At 37.0% G+C, this 19350-nt stretch overlaps 1 protein-coding gene across 2 annotated transcripts in view; it reads left to right on the top strand.

The window, feature by feature from the left end:
* SESN3 (sestrin 3) overlaps positions 1-19350 on the top strand; it is a 70988-nt gene that overhangs the window by 33224 nt on the left and 18414 nt on the right. For both annotated transcript variants that reach the window (XM_064288836.1, XM_010595402.3), the window contains exons 2-6: positions 7132-7197; positions 9652-9849; positions 11689-11871; positions 17712-17948; positions 18701-18875. In XM_064288836.1, the coding sequence (XP_064144906.1) occupies positions 7132-7197; positions 9652-9849; positions 11689-11871; positions 17712-17948; positions 18701-18875 (859 nt within the window). The remainder of the gene's footprint in view (positions 1-7131; positions 7198-9651; positions 9850-11688; positions 11872-17711; positions 17949-18700; positions 18876-19350) is intronic.

Raw genomic sequence — 19350 nt, 5'->3', positions numbered from 1 at the left:
GCAGAAAGGACTTACGTCTGCCTTGGTTTTAATCACAACACAGTTAAAAGGAGTCTGCTCCTGAAACCTCAAGCCCTTAAAATAAGACAGGATTCCCTACCTATAAAGGGGAATTTTGGGTGCTCTTTGGAGTCTCTGGAATTTTTCTGCCACACCGTGTAGACCTGTGATGCCCAGTGGTTCCTTGCACCACTCTGGTTTGAGATGATGGTGTGATTTGAAAGCAAGACTCAGGCTCTTGTTGCCGTTACCATTTTCTACTTTCAGATCTTTTCTCACTAAATAATCTTGGATCCTAGTTATTATAATATTGTGAAGGTCAATACATATTTTAATCTAGTATAGAAGGTTATATATATATGTAAATACGTAGTCTTTTGGGCTTTTCTAGGGATGGTGGGAATATAAGGTATGGTATGTTCCAGGTAATGACTCACATTTAAATTTGAGTTTACTGTAAAATTCCCAATCCATTACAATTAATCTAATTTAGAACCTGCTCTTTTCTCATTTAGTATCTCTGTGTTCTTTTCCATTTGCCCTTTCCCTTTGAAGTATATACTGTCATCAATTTCTACAAACCAGTGATTATATTCTTGAAATCATCTGCCAGGGATAAAAATATGGCTTCAGCGTATTTCGTAGTATATGGCCACCCGTCCCTCCCTGCTCTTTTTGCAGCAGTTTCTGCCAAAGTGTCACATCTATGAACAATAGAAGAATCAACAGCTGAATTACTGTTTGTATTGATAATTATAATTGGCTTTACATTGAAAAGTTTTGTTTGTAACTTGTGTTTCATATTTAAGATATTTTGTATTTGTAGTGTGTTTTAAAACTAATGTTGACGCCATTAGGTAAACTGTCTTCTAAGGACTTCTTTAAAAATTGTGGCAGTAGTCTGCTCTGTGGAGTCAGATTTCTGCTTTGCTGGAATTTTTATATGTTGAACAGATTTTTTAATCTCTTCCTAAGTGTCTCTATAGAAGATTATCACTCATTTTACTTTTAATATTCTCCTCTCTTATAGAAAGGAACAAATAGCTTTTATATTTTTAATGGATAGGATTTACATAGTTTTTGATTTTCCATTTTCTAGTAAAATAAAGAAAAGTAAAAATTAAATTTAATAATTTATCTTAAAAGTGTGTAGTAGGTCAAAATGCAGCAGTTAATTCTCTTTGGCAGTCAGCCTTGTACAGGCAAGTACTTTTCTGATGACTTCTTAAGACTTATAATTTTAAGAGTTCCAGACTTCCAAGTATCTTAAGTTCCTATTGGGATTAATTTATGTAAAGTGATCTAGTAAATTTCTTGGCTGTTAAGTAACAAAGTAAGCTGTTTTCTCAATATAATTCATCTTTAGCCTGTCGGTGCTTTGTTTTCCAGCAGATATTCATGACTTATTAGGCATAATCTCCACTGATGGATTTCAGCCGTAACGTCTCACAGCTATAGTAACGTATCTGAAAAAAGAACCCTTCCTTAATGTAGCACTTTTGATGTCACAACCCTTGTAAATAATCTCTTAGAATATGTAGAACTGACACATAGAAAGAATGAGCTTCTATTTTATTCTTTCATGATTGAAATTATAGGACTTTATGAAAACAGTTTAAGCAAGTTCTGTGACTGTTGTCTAAGACCTTTGAAAATAAGTCACAATTAAATTTACTACCGTTTAAAATTTCTTGGATACTCTTAAGTCCCTTTTTATTTTTTAACACTAGAAGAGAATTTTTTTTCTTCTTTTTAGTGATTTGAAAGCTGTCAGTCCAGTAAGACTATGAAGAATGATATCGTCACACTTTTCTGCAACTGTACTTAATTTGTTGGTTTTGTTATTTTCCCAGTCTTGACATTCAGATAAGTGTTTCATTCCTATGAAGTTACCTTTATACATATTTATTATACTTAAATTCAATCCTGAATTTTTAGTCATTTTATATCTTTGCTTAATCTCAATAGTTGAAATCAGGGCTGAACAATGCCATACCATAGAACCTTCAGTGATAATAAAAATATTCTAGATTTGCACCATCTAGCATGGTACCCACTAGCCACATGTGTCTGTGAAGCACTTGAAATGTAGCTTGTACAGCCAAGGAACTGAATTTTCAATTTTATTTAATGTTAATTTAAATTTAAATAGCTACATGTGGCTAGCGGCCACTATTTTGTACTGTGCAGCTAAAGAAACTCAAGGACGTGTTTTTGGGTTTTCACAGAAACTAAGCAAGACTCTTTGGCACTTAATAAAGAGAGGAAAACATGGCAATATTTTCCTTAAAATTAGTGTAGCTACAGATTATTATCACTTGTAACATAAATTGCTTGAAATTTTCTATTGAAGTAGCATCTGTTGAGAAAATACACCTAGTGTATATATAGAGAGAGAGAGAACCCTGGTGGTGCAGTGGTTAAGTGCTTGGCTGCTAACCAAAAGGTCAACAGTTTAAACCCACCAGTGGCTCCACAGGAGAAAGATGTGGCAGAATGCTCCTGTAAAGATTTACAACCATGGAAACCCTATGGGGCAGTTGTACCCTATCCTACAGAATTGCTATGAGTCAGAATCACTCAAGACGGCAGGGGGTTTGGCTTCTTTGGTTTAATATATACACACACATACGCACACACGGGAAAATTGGTAGAATAAAAATACTTTATTTTGTATTGTGCTTTGCATTTTTTGCAATATCTTTTTAATGTGTTATTTCCCTGGATCCTCCCAACAAAGGGGGAGAGCTAAGGCCTAGAACTGGCTCTATTTTCATTTGTGAGTGGAAAATATTTCTGAGTGCGAGAGAAATTGTTATGGCTGAGAAGGGGCTGTGGAAAGGATAACATAAAGATTTTGCAATCTTGCAATAAATCTGGAGGTAGCGATTATAGGACTTGGCGACTCTGAGTGTAGGCTTCTAGGATGAGACTAATGAGGATAAGATTATTCTGAGATCTGAGCCAGGGTGACTGGTGTGTGTTTGGCATAGATTACTTTTTAAAATACTGATTTCGAAGGTGCAAATGTTATATCCAAATGATACTGCAGGCAGTTCGAAATGACCCAAAGTTGAATTGAAGCATAGAGAAGAGCTAAAATCACTAGATATAAACGGAGTGAGTTGCATAGCTCACTCATTTTCATATTTCATTCCCTTTTTTTTCCTCTCTCACTTGCCTTTTCCTGTACCAGTATAGTAACTATAACAAGCTAAGTAGAATTTTATTAGTATAAAGAATATGTAAGTCATGGAAGAGAACTCTCACTTGAGTGAATGAATGTTTATGAAGACAGAAGTGGAGGAAATGGCCTAGGAAAAGTAAAGTGGTTGAAGGTATAAGTGGATTGGGGTGGTTCAGTGTATGGAAGCTGAGCAAGGGGAGCTTTGCACAGAGAGAAGTAGACCTGAATTGTGCAGGTTGGTGAGAAGGCGAGGGGCTACATAGGAAGAATCTCCATTGTGGTTGGAAGAGTATGCTTGCATAAAAAGTTCTTGATAGTTTTCTGGTGACCGAAGGTGAGCATAAATTAGGACTAGAGTCCATGGAATGTACTGATTTTTTTTTTTTTTTTTTCCTGACTTACCCCTATCTGGGTTCACTCCTAACTTGGTTTAGAATGTTTCTGCAATTAAGCTAAAATGCTTGGTTCTGGAATTAAGTAGGTGTGACCATCAAACCAATAACTCTGCAGAGCAGTTCCTAACATTTCAAAAATGCATCAAATTGCTTGAAGATATGATTAAAAAAAATCAGATGAAGAGCCTAGAGCAGCACCATACATTAGAACTTTCTACCGTGGTGGATAGAAATGTTGCACTGTCCATTGGGGTACCTATAGCCACACGCGGCTTTTGAGCACTTGAAAAGTAGTGGTGTAACTGAGAACTGAATCTTTACATTTATTTACTTTTAATTAAATCTAGCCACATGCAATCGATGGCTGCCATATCCGGTAGCACAGATCTAGAGTCGTCAGAAAAGTTAATTGGGGTATGAAGGAAGCGGGAACTTGGTCCTTGCACATTTTGGATTTGGAAGAAAAGCTGAGGAAAGGTATTACAATTTGACCAGAATTCCAATTTGTGGTTTTAAAATGAATCTCTTGCTTGGTTAGAGTGCTCTCCTCTCTCTTCTGTGTTTGATCTTACCAACATAGGAATATATAGACATAGAAATAGGTGGAAAAATTAAAAACTTTCAGAGTTAAGTGAGTCTGAAGTAGAATTTATGCACTGCCTTGATCATTTGAAAAATTTTGTTTCTTACCTTAATATAAATAGGAAAAGCAGCCAACTCAGGCAGTAGTGGAGTCCTTACCTGAAAAGATGTTCCTTATACAGCCCAGGACCTAGGCTGATCTTTTCAATAGCGGTGCCATTTTAAAAGTGTAACTGAGGAAGGACACATGATGGAAAAACTTTAAACAGTGTTAGTTTTCCCTTCTCTTCAATGCATAAACAACCTTTTTGGATCAGGCCACGTCATTTCTCTCTTGGGCTGTTACAGCAGCTTTCTGCTGTTTTTTCTGTCCTGTGCCCAGGGGTCTACATCACTCCCAGAGTTGTGCCATTAAAAACACTGATCTGACCCACATCTCTGATTAAGAACACTTTTTGTTCAATAAGCACACAGTAAAAAAGTTTCAAAAATTTTTTTGAGGTGCTGTTTTTCACTTTTGGAATTAATGGGTTAAACTAACATTTTCTTAGTGATGAAAATAAAATTAGTAAAACATTTTTATTAGTGTATCGGCAGTATGCACTAAGACCCTGCTTCTGGGAATCTTTGTAAAGAACCTGTTCTAAATACCACAAAATCTTTTTAATCAAAGATGCTTATCATAGAATTACAATAGTGAAATTTCTGTATAATCTAAATGTTCAACAATAAGAAAATGACTAGGTAAGTGATAATTGCTAAAATGATGTCTTTTTACACCACTCTGTGTATGAGCCTGCTGTGATGTATATCATATGCTATAGTTAGTTATATGCATTTCTACCAATCTAATCCTTATTTGTGTCCCGCTGTGCCTATCACATTGTAAGTGTTCAGTGAAGAAAGAGAGAGGAAGAAAGAGAAAGACTGACCCAGAGAGATCAGACCATGGTTAGGCTTTGCTTTCTGTAGTGAATCCATTGAAACTCTTAGAAGCAGGTATCTGTTGATGCCTGCCCTGCTGTGTTTCCGTTGTTTACTCTCCATCTCTGTGTCTGAGTGATGTTTTGCTTCTTTTCTCTTGATAAATTACATTACTTTTGTGTAATTCTAGTACATGGTCCTGAAAAAGAATTACTCTCAACTCTGTGTAGGTAGATCTTTTGCATTAAGCCATGGAGGGGCTTCTGATCAGCTGCTATGTTGACTGGTTGGGGCTTGGTCAGGTTAGCTGTGGCCAGGAGACAGGATCATTTGGAGTAAATGTTGCCATCTTTGGGTGAGAAACCACCTAAATCTACCTCCTCAGTTCAGAAGTTTCCTCAGGAGGGCTTCCCATCCAAAAAACAATTGCCATCGAGCCGATTCCGGCTCACAGTGACCCTATACGACAGAGTAGAGCTGCTCCGTAGGGTTTCCAAGAAGCAGCTGGTAGATTTGAACTGCTGACCTTTTGGTTAGCAGCTGAGCTCTTTAACCACTGTGCCATATACCTAAAAGCTTAATTTGCTATTCCTTAATAGACACACATTTTTTAATTTTCCTACTCAGTCTTTATAAACCATGGCATAGTCCCCATTTTTATTTAATGGCTTTGGAGGTCTTCTTTTGTAGAGCTTTAGATTATTACTTTTTTCATAAAACATGAAGTGACCATTTCCTCCATCTCATCTCCTGGCTAAGAAGGTGTTGAAAGCATGAGACCCTCTCTCTGACTATTCCTAAGCAAGCCTATAGAGGAGGAAGGTATTCCATAATTGGAATTTTTATGGCTTATGGATCCAAACCAAACCAAACCAAACCAAACCCAGTGCTGTTGAGTCGATTCTGACTCATAGCGACCCTATAGGACAGAGTAGAACTGCCCCATAGAGTTTCCAAGGAGCACCTGGCGGATTCAAACTGCTGTCCCTTTGGTTAGCAGCTGTAGCACTTAACCGCTACACCACCAGGGTTTCCTTGGTGTATAGATAATTATACTTAAATGAGGACACCAAAATATTTTTCAATTAAAAAACTATTTAACAAAAAACTTAAAAAAATGGCACTCAAATATACCATCAACAATCTACCAGTTTTTATACTAATAGAATAACAAGTAGAGAAACAAGAATTGCTGTATTTGCTGTTGTTTAAATTAATATTTACTTCTCCAACTTTTATATTTTCGTTAAAGGGTTTAAACTTTATATTAGATGTGGTTATTCCGATTTTATCCAGATAAGAACCATATGCCAGGTAAATTGTTTTAGGGAGTTGCATATAATCCTCCTTGAATTTAACCTTCCCTTTAACTTCCAAATCAATGTCTTATAGTGTATTAGCGCACTGCTACCAAAAAAAAAAAAAAACCTGTTGCTGTCGAGTCGATTTCTACTTATGTTATCCTGTAGGACAGAGAACTGTCCCATAGGATTTCCAAAGAGCAGCTGGTGGATTCGAACTGCTGACCTTTGCTGAACAGCCAAGCTCTTAACCACTGTGAAACCAGGGCAATTATGGAGGTTAATGGCTTTCAGTCATGTCAAATATGGGCTGAAAATCTGTGGTGTTGTATAATATTATTGAGGGAAATGACATTTTGGGGAACCTACCATGAAACCCTGGTGGTGTAGTGGTTAAGTGCTACAACTGCTAACCAAAAGGTCAGTAGTTCGAATCTGTCAGGTGCTCCTTGGAAACTCTATGGGGCCGTTCTACTCTGTCCTATAGGGTCGCTATGAGTCGGAATCGACTCGATGGCACTGGGTTTGGTTTTTGGTTTACTATGAGCCCAGCACTGTGGTAGGAGTTTGACCCGTTATCTCATCTATGCTGTGATCCTGTGGCTTTTCTTCCTTCTGAGATCCGACACTTACTCTGGTTTCACATAATTCTATTTATTTTAGTATGTTAGCAATAAATGTGCACCAATATAACTTTTTAAATAATCATTATTAATACATAAAACTTTTCTTTTATAAACAGGATAAAAGAATCAGAGCGTCTCAACCCTTGACACGAGGACCAAGTGCCTTTATTCCAGAGAAGGAAGTAAGTTTATCTGTTTTAAAATACATAAAGCATGGTAAAGAATAACCTAATTGTATCAAAGAATATCATCATTTTTAAAACAGAAGTGAAAAAGTGTTTTGCTCTTGAGTTTCTTATTCATATGTCAGAAACCCATAGAGATATTTTCTTTTCAGCTTCACTTAAAAGCTTGAGTGTATAATAATCTGTCTTATTATTTAAAGTTAGGTAGTACTCTAAGATTAGAAAAATATAAATTTAACCGTCTTTGATTTCAAATATAACTTTTCTGAGCAAAGCTACTGAGAGCAGTAAAATTTAATGTTAACCTGAAAGTTAAAGTTTTTAAATGGTCACTCTTTTCGTGGTGATTATAGGTTACGTAAATGTTGAGAAAAGAAATTTTGAAATAAAACAGTAAGTTCCCCAAGTAAGCCTGTTAAATAAAGTGTAATATTACATCACTAGTAGTTACTCTCTTCACTTTGTTCTAAATTTTTTGTTGGATAGGATGTCATGAGATCTCCAATACAATTTGGCACCCTTTTGTAGGAATGGAAACCCTGGTGGCGTAGTGGTTAAGAGCTATGGCTGCTAACCAAGAGGTCAGCAGTTTGAATCCACCAGGTGCTCCTTGGAAACCATATGTGGCAGTTCTGCTTTGTCAGATAGGGTCGCTATGAGTTGCAGTCGACTCTACGGCAATGGGTTTTTGTAGGAATGAGGAATCAAGTTGGTAAATGCAAGGAAAGGGGTCGGAAGATGACACAAAGGAGATTATAATCAATAAAAGATTTATGCGTATTTTTCGAGCATATATCTGTATGCAAGATCACAGCAATGTACAGCACCTTCTAGATTCCTAGATGCCTCTCAGATATGTTTGGGCTAAGTAAAGGCTAAAAACCGTGCTTCAAGGAGCTATTAGCTCGTTTGAATAGAGTTATCATGTGTACTGATTGACTATTTACTGCAAAGCGATCATTTATCATCTTAAAGCACCAGGATTATTCCTATATTGTTTTGAAATTAGTTAACAAATATTAACAGAGCACCTTCTATGTGCCAGCCATAAAAAAAAGAGTCTGGTAGAATTAGAATAATGCATGCCAGATCACTGCCAGAGTCAGCATTTCCTTCATCTTCATTTCACTTTTTTAGTTACCTTACCATTTAAAGGAAATCCAAAATAGTAGCATTGTTTTGGGAGCTCAGTCACAACAGCTGATCTCAGTGGTGACAATACATTAAAGAAATGGCTGTGCTTATGCCTATTTCTCTCATATAACTGGGTGTTGCTCTTCGTGGAGTGATTGCCTAATACATACCTCAAGAGTTACTGAAATACAGTTATCTTCACAGTTTATATTTGAAGATAATCTGGATTGCAGAAGCCACCACTGTTCTCAGGATCTGTTGCATCATAAGAATCTATTAATGTGTTTTAGGCATCCAGCTAGACAAAAGAAAATTTTGCTAAGGGAAACAAAATAACAACAACAAATATTCTCTCCCTAACTACATGTGCTTCATCCAGATCCTGTTATATTTTAACTATCATCTTTGGTCCCGATAGTAGAAAAAAAGAGGGGAAATGAACAAATGAAATCTATTCTTGGCTTTATAATGAGCTGAAGTAAAATATGGAAATATGCATCTTAAAAAAAAAAATGCATCTTATGTCCATTAATTCCCACAGAGCTGAGTCTTTCTACAAGGTGCTAATAAGCTCTTAACACCTTCAGAGCCAATTTTTGGTGTGATGCCCACAAACTGTCATTGTGCATAACAGTATATATAAAAAATCTGCTTTTGAGAAAACTCCTTTGATTTTCTAGGATGGAGGTTGTCCATTTTAATAACTCAACTTGTTTCTGGTGATTAATATGATAAGCTCAAAATAGGAATGATAGTATTCTAGCATCTTTATTAATTTTTCAATTAACACTTTCCTACAAATTATCTTTTTTCTTTCCACCCCAGAAAGACTTCAGAAAGCTTTTTTTCTCTTAACGTTGAATGACAAAAACAGGCAAAGGATCATACTGAAAATATTTGTCTAAAGATAATGTGATTAATTATCTTGATAGACTGCTGAGATAAAGTTGTATGTAGTCAAATGGCACTAGTGTTACCTCACCACAAATTAGTATGACAATGGCCGGGCAAGTAAGCCCTGAAAATCTGCCTGTATGCCTGGCAAAACAGATGGAAGCTTCCTTTCTCCAATTTCATAGCTATGTGTAGAATGTTTGATAATTTGACATTTGTTGTTTAATAAATTGTGGTATTAAAGCCAAAAATGAATAGTGTTCTCTTTTTTTATTGCTGTATCTAGTATGAGCAACTGCATAATTTCAGTGTCTGTTAATATCAAAAGAACATTCATTTGCTTCAATAGTGGCATAATTTAAGTAAACCAAGGCTGTGTTTACTACTCAGTAATCATTCTGTTTTATGTTTCTGGTTTATAAGGTTGTCCAAGCAAACACAGTAGATGAACGTACTAACTTTCTTGTGGAAGAATACTCTACATCCGGTCGTCTGGACAACATCACACAGGTCATGAGTTTACACACTCAGTACCTGGAGTCTTTCTTGAGGAGCCAGTTTTACATGTTGCGCATGGATGGTCCCCTTCCTCTACCATACAGGCACTATATCGCAATCATGGTAGGTGCTTGTTTTCTTATTTTTTCCAATTTTCGTATCGCATCTTTCTCCCTTCTAAAATTGTGTGTGTGTGTCTGTGTGTCGAGCCAGGTCTAATTTCATGCAAGTAAGAATTGAAGAAGCCAGTGGCCTTTTGGCGTAAAACCACTTAATGTGCTGAATGTTTCTCATTTAATTTTTAGTAAACACATTTTCCATATTTGTTCTCTTATGATTAGAGATGCTGGTAGGGTCCAAAATAATATCCCACAAGTGTGTATTTGCTCTTGATGTCTTATTTTTATTATTAATTAAAAACAGATTGTGGCATTTTACTTAGTCATATTGCACATGAAGAATATCCCTAATTTGGCCAAATAAGAGGAAAGTATCAGTCAGCTCTAATGGAGAATCTGGATAAGAGAAGAATCCTTGAGTCCAACATAACACTTCTAAGAATAGTACTTGTTAAAAACTAGTTAATGTTAATGTTGGGAAGAGGGAAAAAGAGTCAAACATAACACTTCTAAGAATAGTACTTGTTAAAAACTAGTTAATGTTAATGTTGGGAAGAGGGAGAGAACTGTAAACTGGGGTGATACCCACCAAGAACGAGAAAGGTAGAAAGAAACAGTGCTACATTTGGGCTGTTACTGGTGAAAAAGGTCAAAGAGAGCATAATGGGAGTGCTATGTATTTGGAGAGGCTAGGGAAATAGCTGGGCTGGCAGAGCTAGCAGAGCTGGCCAGGAGTTAGCAGGTTAGTTTTTACGCAGTCTGCTTTGAATGTCTCTTTATGCTCTCACTGAAATTTTAAATAGAAAAAAGTCTGGGCAGCATCCCGTATTTCACTGAATAATGAACTTGACTAAGACTATAATTTTACTTTTGATGAGAATAAGGCTGAAAGAAGACTTAGAATGACCACAAACTAAGAGAGAAACAGGATGTAGCGAATAGGAAGAATAAAATCATACCGTTTTACCGAGAAGCAGCCCTGAAGAAAGGAGAGGTCAAAACTGGGCTGCATGGATTTACCAAGTTGTCAGCTTCAAGGCTGATTCTGACTGCATAGGAAGGAAAAGGGTCAGTGAGGTTCAGTTTCATCTTAATAGAGTAATATGCACAGATATGACTAGAATCACAGTTGCCCTAAAGGGGATAAGAAAAGTACCCAAATTAATATGAATTCTATATTAGTAATGAGGCTTTATTATGCTTTAAACAAAATAAAGTAGATATCATTTACCATAATGAAAAACGCACATGTATTTCCTTAGCAAAGTTAGGTGGTGGGCTCTGAGCTGACGTACACTAACTTCCGGATGAGGGACTGATTGGCTTCATTGATGATTATTTGCTTGTATACATACCAGCTTCGTGTATTCATTCGAGAAATCTATTATAGCATTGCAATGGAAATTTTTCAAAGGGAATTCTTTTTTTTTTTAATTAATTTTTATTGTGCATTAAGTGAAAGCTTACAAATCAGGTCAGTCTCTCATACAAAAATTTACACACACTTTGCCATACACTCCTAACTGGTCTCCCTCTAATGAGATAGCACAGTACTTCCCTCCACTCTCTCTCCTCGTGTCCACTCAGGTAGCTTCTAGCCCCCCTCTGCCCTCTCATCTCCCCTCCAGACAGGAGATGCCAACATAGTCTCATGTGTCCACTTGATCCAAGAAGCTCATTCTTCACTAGTATCATTTTCCATCCTCAAAGGGGATTCTTAAAGAAAGAAAAAACAAACAAGCAATTGGCTATAAAAATTATTAACTCAATCTGAATTATTTGTTTAGAAACTGGAATAAGACTATACCATGATTGTTTTATCAACGGACTCTTTGCGTTTTAGGCTGCAGCTAGACATCAGTGCTCTTACTTAATAAACATGCATGTGGATGAATTTCTAAAGACCGGAGGTATGGCTGAGTGGTTGAATGGTTTGGAGTATATACCACAAAGACTGAAAAACCTTAATGAAATAAATAAGCTGCTAGCACACCGGCCCTGGCTGATCACAAAAGAGCACATTCAGGTACTGTGTTTTTTTTTTGAAATCAAGGGAAGTTTCCTAATGATTCTAACTAAGAGTTAATTTTTTTAGTTAGGTGTTTTGCTTAAGATTTAATTTTAAACCGTTGCATGTTAAGAACTTGAAAAATAACAAAAAAGTATATTAATGTATGTTGTTGTTATTAGGTGCCATCGAGTTGCTTCTGACTCATAGTCACCCTGTGTACAGCAAAACGAAACACTGCCTGGTCCTGCACCATCCTCACAATCGTTGCTATGGTTGAGCCCATTGTTGCACCCACTGTGTCAATCCATCTCATGAAGGGACTTCCTCATTTTCACTGACCCTCTACTTTACCAAGCATGTGTAGAAAAGATAAATTTAGAAAGTGGGCTTAATTTAAGTACAAAATGAATCATCTCTTTAAATAATCAGTATTTAGCTTGTACAAGTACTTTGGTGAGTGGCTATGGGAAAAGTTGATCTCTATTTTTAAGCAGTGGGTAGAACAAAGAAAGGACACTAGCATACCTGATGCCTAGGTTCTAGTCTCTACTCTGTTCCTCACAAGTTTGTGACCTTTAGTAATTGAACTGCTATGGGCCTCAGTTTCCTACTCTGAAGTGAGGGGGCTGGATTATATGAGCTCTAAACTGTTTTCTAGTTCTAACGTTTCATAATTTTAAGATTCTCAAAAAATGATTTTGCAAATAAAAAGGGACCTGCTAGCTGTTGTGAATCTATAAGTACCTTTAAAAAGAGCTTAGGTGAGAAATAGACTTGTGATTAGCTAGAGCGCTTGCACTTTAAAAGGAACTTTGAAAGGAACTTCCATCAAAGCCCTACAGGATGAGGTAATGATGCTTAGCACTGTACTTGGCACATGGCAAATATTCAATAAATAATAGCTATGATCTAAGCTGGGACCCTGGATGGCACAGATGTTCCAGTCTACGCTAACCAAAAGGTTGGTGATTCAAGCCCGCCAAGCTCCTCTTCGGAAGAGAGGCCTGATGATCTGCTTCTGTAGAAGACTACAGCCTGGAAAACCCTAAGGAGCAGTTCTATTCTGTAACACACGGGCTCCCCATGAATCGACACAACATGGTCTAAATTATCATCAGTGGAAGCCTTCCTTATTTAAAACCTCTGCTTCTGATGCATAGAAATGTCCTTGTTTTTTTGATCCCCTTACTAGACTACGTACTTGTTAGTTAGTTGCCCTGTTATTTGATGAAATTTAGCTTTTATAAATCTCTATAAATTTTGTAAATCTTTATGGATCTCTGATTTTGATTATTATCTGGAAATCTGTGAAGCCCAGTACTGCCTTGAGGATTATATACGCTTTATAATCTTTCCACTGGATAAAGGAATCAATCATTGTTTTTGTTTTGTGGGTTGATTACTTTGTGCCAGATACCTTGGTGTGGTCCAAAGAAGATAAAGACCCTACCGTTAGATTCCTAGGAGTCGAGGGAGAGGAAAGGCAGGGGAGTAAAGATAGTGAGCACAGCACAACAGTGCTGTAAGAGTTGTATGAATAAAGAGAATGGCATCACAAAGTTGTCAGTGGGAGTAAGAGAAGCTTTCATGGTAGAGATAACATTCGAGTTATGTCTTGAAGAATAAGTGGGAGTTTTCGAGTAAAGGAGGGCATTCCAGATAATGAACAGAGTACACAATTTTATGACATGCGGGGAGAGTGGCTAACAGCTTGGAATTACTGAAGGTACGGAATGTTAACGTAAGGTGGTGATGGGAAAAGAGAAGAATTAGGATAATATTGTATAACCTAATGAATATTATATTAAGGAATTCACATTTATCCTCAGAAAATTACGGTCTCCAGAGCTGCGTGTTATGGAACCCCAGTGGGTACACAAAATAATCCTTCAAAATATTAGAGAAGATTTATGTGTGTGTGTATGCATGTTCTTATATCCTCCTTTTAAAATTTCTGTGTTTGAGTGTTTCATAGTATTACTACAGTACATGTATTCTATATAAAATATATATTAATTTATAATTGCCCCTCCAGTTGTTTCTGCTGAAAGTATATATATATATATGATCAAAAGAGTTTGAGATCATTATGAGAGAGAATCAAGAATCATTAAAGGCTCTTGAGAAGAGTCATGACATGAGCTTATTTTGTGATATGGAAGGTAAATTACAAATATAACAGGCTAGAAGCAGACGACAAGCCAGTCATAAAAGAGTTGCAGTAGCCCACCTAAGAGATGATTTAAAAAAAAAAAAAGCAAAGGGGAGGTAAAGGACGAATCAGATACTTGGGATCATTCTGCATGAGAATAAGCAGGACTCAGTGACTGGCAAAATGTGAGGATGGAGAAGGGGGTGGGAGAGAGAATGACACTAAGGTTTCTACCTTGGTGACTAGGCAAAAGGCAATGTAGTGAGCCAAGATAGGATACAATTGGGCCTGAGAACAGAAGATTATGGCTCCAGGTTGTGATGTCCAGTTACTGAAGGTCCGAATACAGGTCTGTAGCTCAAGATATCATTAATATGATATGCAAGTAAAATTTTGCTGAAGATCATTCAAAAGTGATTACAGCAGTGTATCAACAGGGAACTGCCAAAAATTCAAGCCAGATTCAGAAAAGGACATGGAACGGGGGACATCATTGCTGATGTTGGATGGATCTTGGCTGAAAGCAGAGAATGCCAGAAAGAGGTTTAAAAAAAAAAAAAAAAAAAATTGCCATCAAGTCGATTCCAACTCGTAGTGAACCTATAAAGAGGTTTACCTGTGTTTTATTGACTATGCAAAGGCATTTGACTGTGTGGATCATAACAAATTATGGATAACATTGCAAAGAATAGGAATTCCAGAACACTTAATTGTGCTCGTAAGGAACCTGTACACAGACCAAGAGGCAGTCCTTCAAACAGAGCAAGAGGATACTGTGTGGTTTAAAATCCAGAAGGGTGTACATCAAGGTTGTATCCATCAGGGTTGTATCCTTTCACATTCTTATTCAGCCTGTATGCTGAGCAAATAATTCAAGATGCTGGGCTATATGAATACAGCAGCAGGATTGGTGGAAGACTCATTCACAACCTGCAAAATGCAGATGACACAACCTTGCTTGCTGAAAGTGAAGAGGACTTGAAGCACTTACTGATGAAGATCAAAGACTACAGCCTTCAGTATGGATTGCACCTCAACATAAAGAAAACAAAAATCTTCACAACGGGATCAATAAACAAAACCATGATAAATGGAGAAAAGATTGACATTGTCAAGAATTTCATTTTACTTGGATCCACAATGAATATCCACAGAAGCAGCAGTCAGGAAATCAAACAACGTATTGCTTTGGACAAATCTGCTTCAAAGACCTCTTTAAAGTGTTCAAAATCAAAGATCTCACTTTGAGGACTAAGGCATGCCTGACCTACGCCATGATATTTTCAGTCATCTCATATGCATGCAAAATCTGGACAACGAATAAGGGAGACCAAAGAAGAGTTGATGCCTTTGAATTACAGTGCTGACGAAGAGTATTGAATATACCATGGACTGCCAGAAGAATGAACAAGCTTGTCTTGGGAGAAATACAGCCAGAGTGTTCCTTGGAAGTGAGGATGGCGAGACTTCATCTCATATACTTTGGACAAGTTATCAGGAGGGACCAGTCCCTGGAGAAAGACATCATGCTTGATAAAGTAGAGGGTCAGCGAAAAAGAGGAAGACCCTGGACAAGATGGATCGACATATAGTGCCTGCAACAATGATGCAAGTGTAACGACAATTGCAAGAGTGGCGAAGGACCAGGCAGTGTTTTGTTCTGTTGTACATAGGGTCACTGAGTCGATTTCAACTTGACGGCACCTACAGCACCTAAAAACAACAGCAACAGCTCGAGATAAAGGATGGACTGGACATAAAATTGGATAGTTATTGATAGACAAGCAAAGGTCAGGGTGAAGAAATGAGTGAGTGATCTATCCATGGAGATATTGTACAAGGAAAGAAGATTATTAATAGAATAAAGTAAGCCAACCTTTTGGAGGCAAGCAGAAGAAGAGGCTATGAGAGATGAAGAAAGATCCATCCCAGGGTCAGAAAGGTATCCCCCCAAAATGTGGACTTGCTGAGGTCAGAGAAGATAAATTTCAAGAAGGGAAGAAGTGAGGAACAGTGTAAATTCTGCAGAGACAAAATAGGAAAAGGACTCAAAATACTGGGGAAGTCAGAACAATTTGACCAAGGCAAAGTCATAGAAGCTTCATAGACACATCCATACTCTCCAAGGAACTGAATTACTGGGCTGAGGTCTGGGGACCATGTCTTGGGGGACATCTAGCTCAACTGACATACAGTAGTTTATAAAGAAAATGTTCTGTATCCTACTTTGGTGAATAGCGTCTGGGGTCTTAAAAGCTTGTGAGTGGCTATCTAAGATACTCTACTGGTCCCACCCTGTCTAGAGCAAGGAAGAATGAAGAAAGCCAAAGACACAAGGAAAAAATTAGTCCAAAGGACTAATGGACAACAAGTACCACAGCCTCCACCAGACTAAGTCCAGCACAACTAGATGGTGCCCAGTTACCACCACTGACTGCTCTGACAGGGATCACAATAGAGGATCCCAGACAGAGCTGGAGAAAAATGTAGACCAAAATTCTAACTCACCGAAAAAGACCAGATTTACTGGTCTGAGAGAGACTGGAGAAACTCTGAGAGTATGGCCCTGGACATTCAGTACCGAAGTAACTCCTGAGGTTCACCCCTCAGCCAAAGATTAGACAGGCCCATAAAACAATAATACAAGTAGTTCAGCCATGTATATAAGACTAAATGGGCACATTAGCCCAGGGGCAAGGATAAGAAGGCAGGAGGGGACAGGAAATCTGGACGAATGGAAACGGGAAACCCAAGGTCCAGAAGGGTAAAGTGTTGACAAGTTGCAGGGTTGGCAGCCAGTGTTATAAAACAATGTGTATTGTTTAATGAGAAAATAATTTGCTCTGTAAACCTTCATTTAAAGCACAATTAAAAAAAAAAATTGGTAAGGGTCGCCCGTGGTGGACAGGTTTCAGTTGAGCTTGGTTCCGTTGTACGTAAGATCACTATGAGTCAGAACCAACTTGACAGTACCTAAGAACAACAACAGAGGCCCTAAAAGAACTGATTTAGCCATTGGAGGTCATATGTGACATTAATGAATGTAACTTCAGGAGTTTGGCTGGAAGGGAAACCAGATTATAATGAAAAGAAGTGGGAATGAATGTGAGGTAAGAAATTAGAGGTGATGAGTGATTAGTATCCTGTCAGGTTTAATGAGATTGGCGAAGACATTGGAAAGCTCTATGGCAATTTTATCAAAAGTCATAAAATCCCATATAAGAAAGTGCTTTGAAATTTTATGTTCTTTTTCAAATGTGGGGTGGAATCCTACAGTTTCTATTATCTGCTGCAGTGTTTTTCTCCATCAGAGAGAATATCTAAAATTTAACCAAAGCTTGACTTACTAAATTGGATTTTTATGTGATCTTATGAAACAAAGTTTCCAAAAAACCTTAAATATTGAATGAATGGTTTTGCCAGATGTTCTATGATTCTTTCAAGTATCTTATTAAACTAGCAGAATATGTAAAAATGCAATTAAGAAAGCCGCACATAATTTTGTTGTTAGATTTATGATTCGAATGCAGCATTGTTTAACCAAAGCCCTATCTTTAATGTATGAAACATTTTTAAAAGGGAGTTTTAAGTTTTACTACTATAAGTGGGTATATGAAATTTGGTAGATTTTCCATGCTTTTTAACATTCCTTTATAGCATTCTGTGATTTTCACATTTACTCTTACATGCTTTCTCATTTCAGAAACTTGTCAAAACTGGAGAAAATAATTGGTCTCTGCCAGAACTGGTACATGCCGTGGTCCTGCTGGCACATTATCATGCCTTGGCAAGCTTCGTTTTTGGTAGTGGCATCAATCCAGAGAGAGGCCCAGAAATTTCCAATGGATTCAGGCTAATATCAGTGAACAATTTCTGCGTCTGTGATCTTGCCAATGACAACAACATAGAGAATGCGTCCCTTACAGGCAGCAACTTTGGGGTTTGTTTTACTGACTTTTCTAAAACTATGAAAGGAATTTATTCTCTAATTAAAAGGATATTATATACTTGAACTATTTTTGCATAAATTTTTTATTATGGTCCAAAAATGTATATCAAAACATTTACCATTTCAACATTTTTTTACATGTACAAATCAGTGTGTGTAATTTTTATTACTGTAAAAATTTAACTGGTACCAGAAGTTCTGGTTTGTCTTAGAGACTTTTATAGCAAATGGATATTGCAAATTATATAGACCGAAACTATATAGACCGAAACAATGATGCATTCTAGTGATCACAGGCTTTTAATGTTATACCCTTTGAACAGCAAATCCCAGAATGATGTGTTCATGTCTGCAGGACACTGGAACAACCAATAGAAAATATATTTTTATGACAGTAGAAAGTAGAAAACTTGAGGCTGCATAATTTTCTTGAAAACAATAACATAATTTAATATATACCAAGTATTATTATTTTTTTTATTATACTTTTAGATTGCATGTATCTACACTTATCAGTTACTTTTTAAATTTCAGTATTTACAACTGAAGCAAAAACATTGCCCTTCTAAAAATGTTTGAATCTGCCTTGTGATTTTATTTGAAATTGGTGGAAAACCCACTTAAGAACATAATAGCTGTGTCCCTTCCACTGTACATAATAAAAATGATGTTGGGAAATGGAGACATTTACTAGAACAGTTTTAAATGATAATAACACCCAACATAATCTTACCTGGTTACAGATTGTCGATTCACTAAGTGAGCTGGAGGCCTTAATGGAAAGGATGAAAAGGCTTCAGGAAGAAAGGGAAGATGAAGAGGCATCTCAGGAAGAAATGACCACTCGTTTTGAGACGGAGAAGAAAGAAAGTCTGTTTGTGGTTTCTGGAGATACTTTTCATTCTTTTCCTCACTCAGGTGGTTATTTGTACTGTCTTTGCATTCTGTTCGTTCTTAAAGCCCTGACAGAACAAACTGCAGTATTTTCCAGGTGTATATGTAGAAATGATGCTACTTCTCTCTTCCTTTTATTGAGCTCCCCTCTTCTCCCTTGACCTACTGCTGCTGCTCCCCTTCCTAGGCTGGTGCGTCTCTGAATGTATCTCACATCCAGTTCAGAGGAACTTCCAGCTTCGTGCTTAATTCACACAGTCATACTCTATCCGTGGTAGAACGCTATTCAAAGCAGACCAATTGCTTATAAAGTTAGATACCAATATTTAATCTATCCTACTTTTGTAATTTTTTAATAGGTGAAATCCTGTTTTAATAGATACAATAATTTTTTTTTTTTTTTTTGGCTTTAACAAAGAGAAATTTATTCTCTCACAGTCTAGTAGGCTACGAATCCAAATTCAGGATGTCAGCTCCAGGGGAAGGCTTTCTCTCTTTT

The sequence above is a fragment of the Loxodonta africana genome, chromosome 7 (genome assembly GCF_030014295.1).
Source record: "Loxodonta africana isolate mLoxAfr1 chromosome 7, mLoxAfr1.hap2, whole genome shotgun sequence".
Lineage (NCBI taxonomy): Eukaryota > Metazoa > Chordata > Mammalia > Proboscidea > Elephantidae > Loxodonta > Loxodonta africana.
Note: the sequence above shows the minus strand (reverse complement) of the source record. Positions and strands in the feature narration are given on the sequence as shown.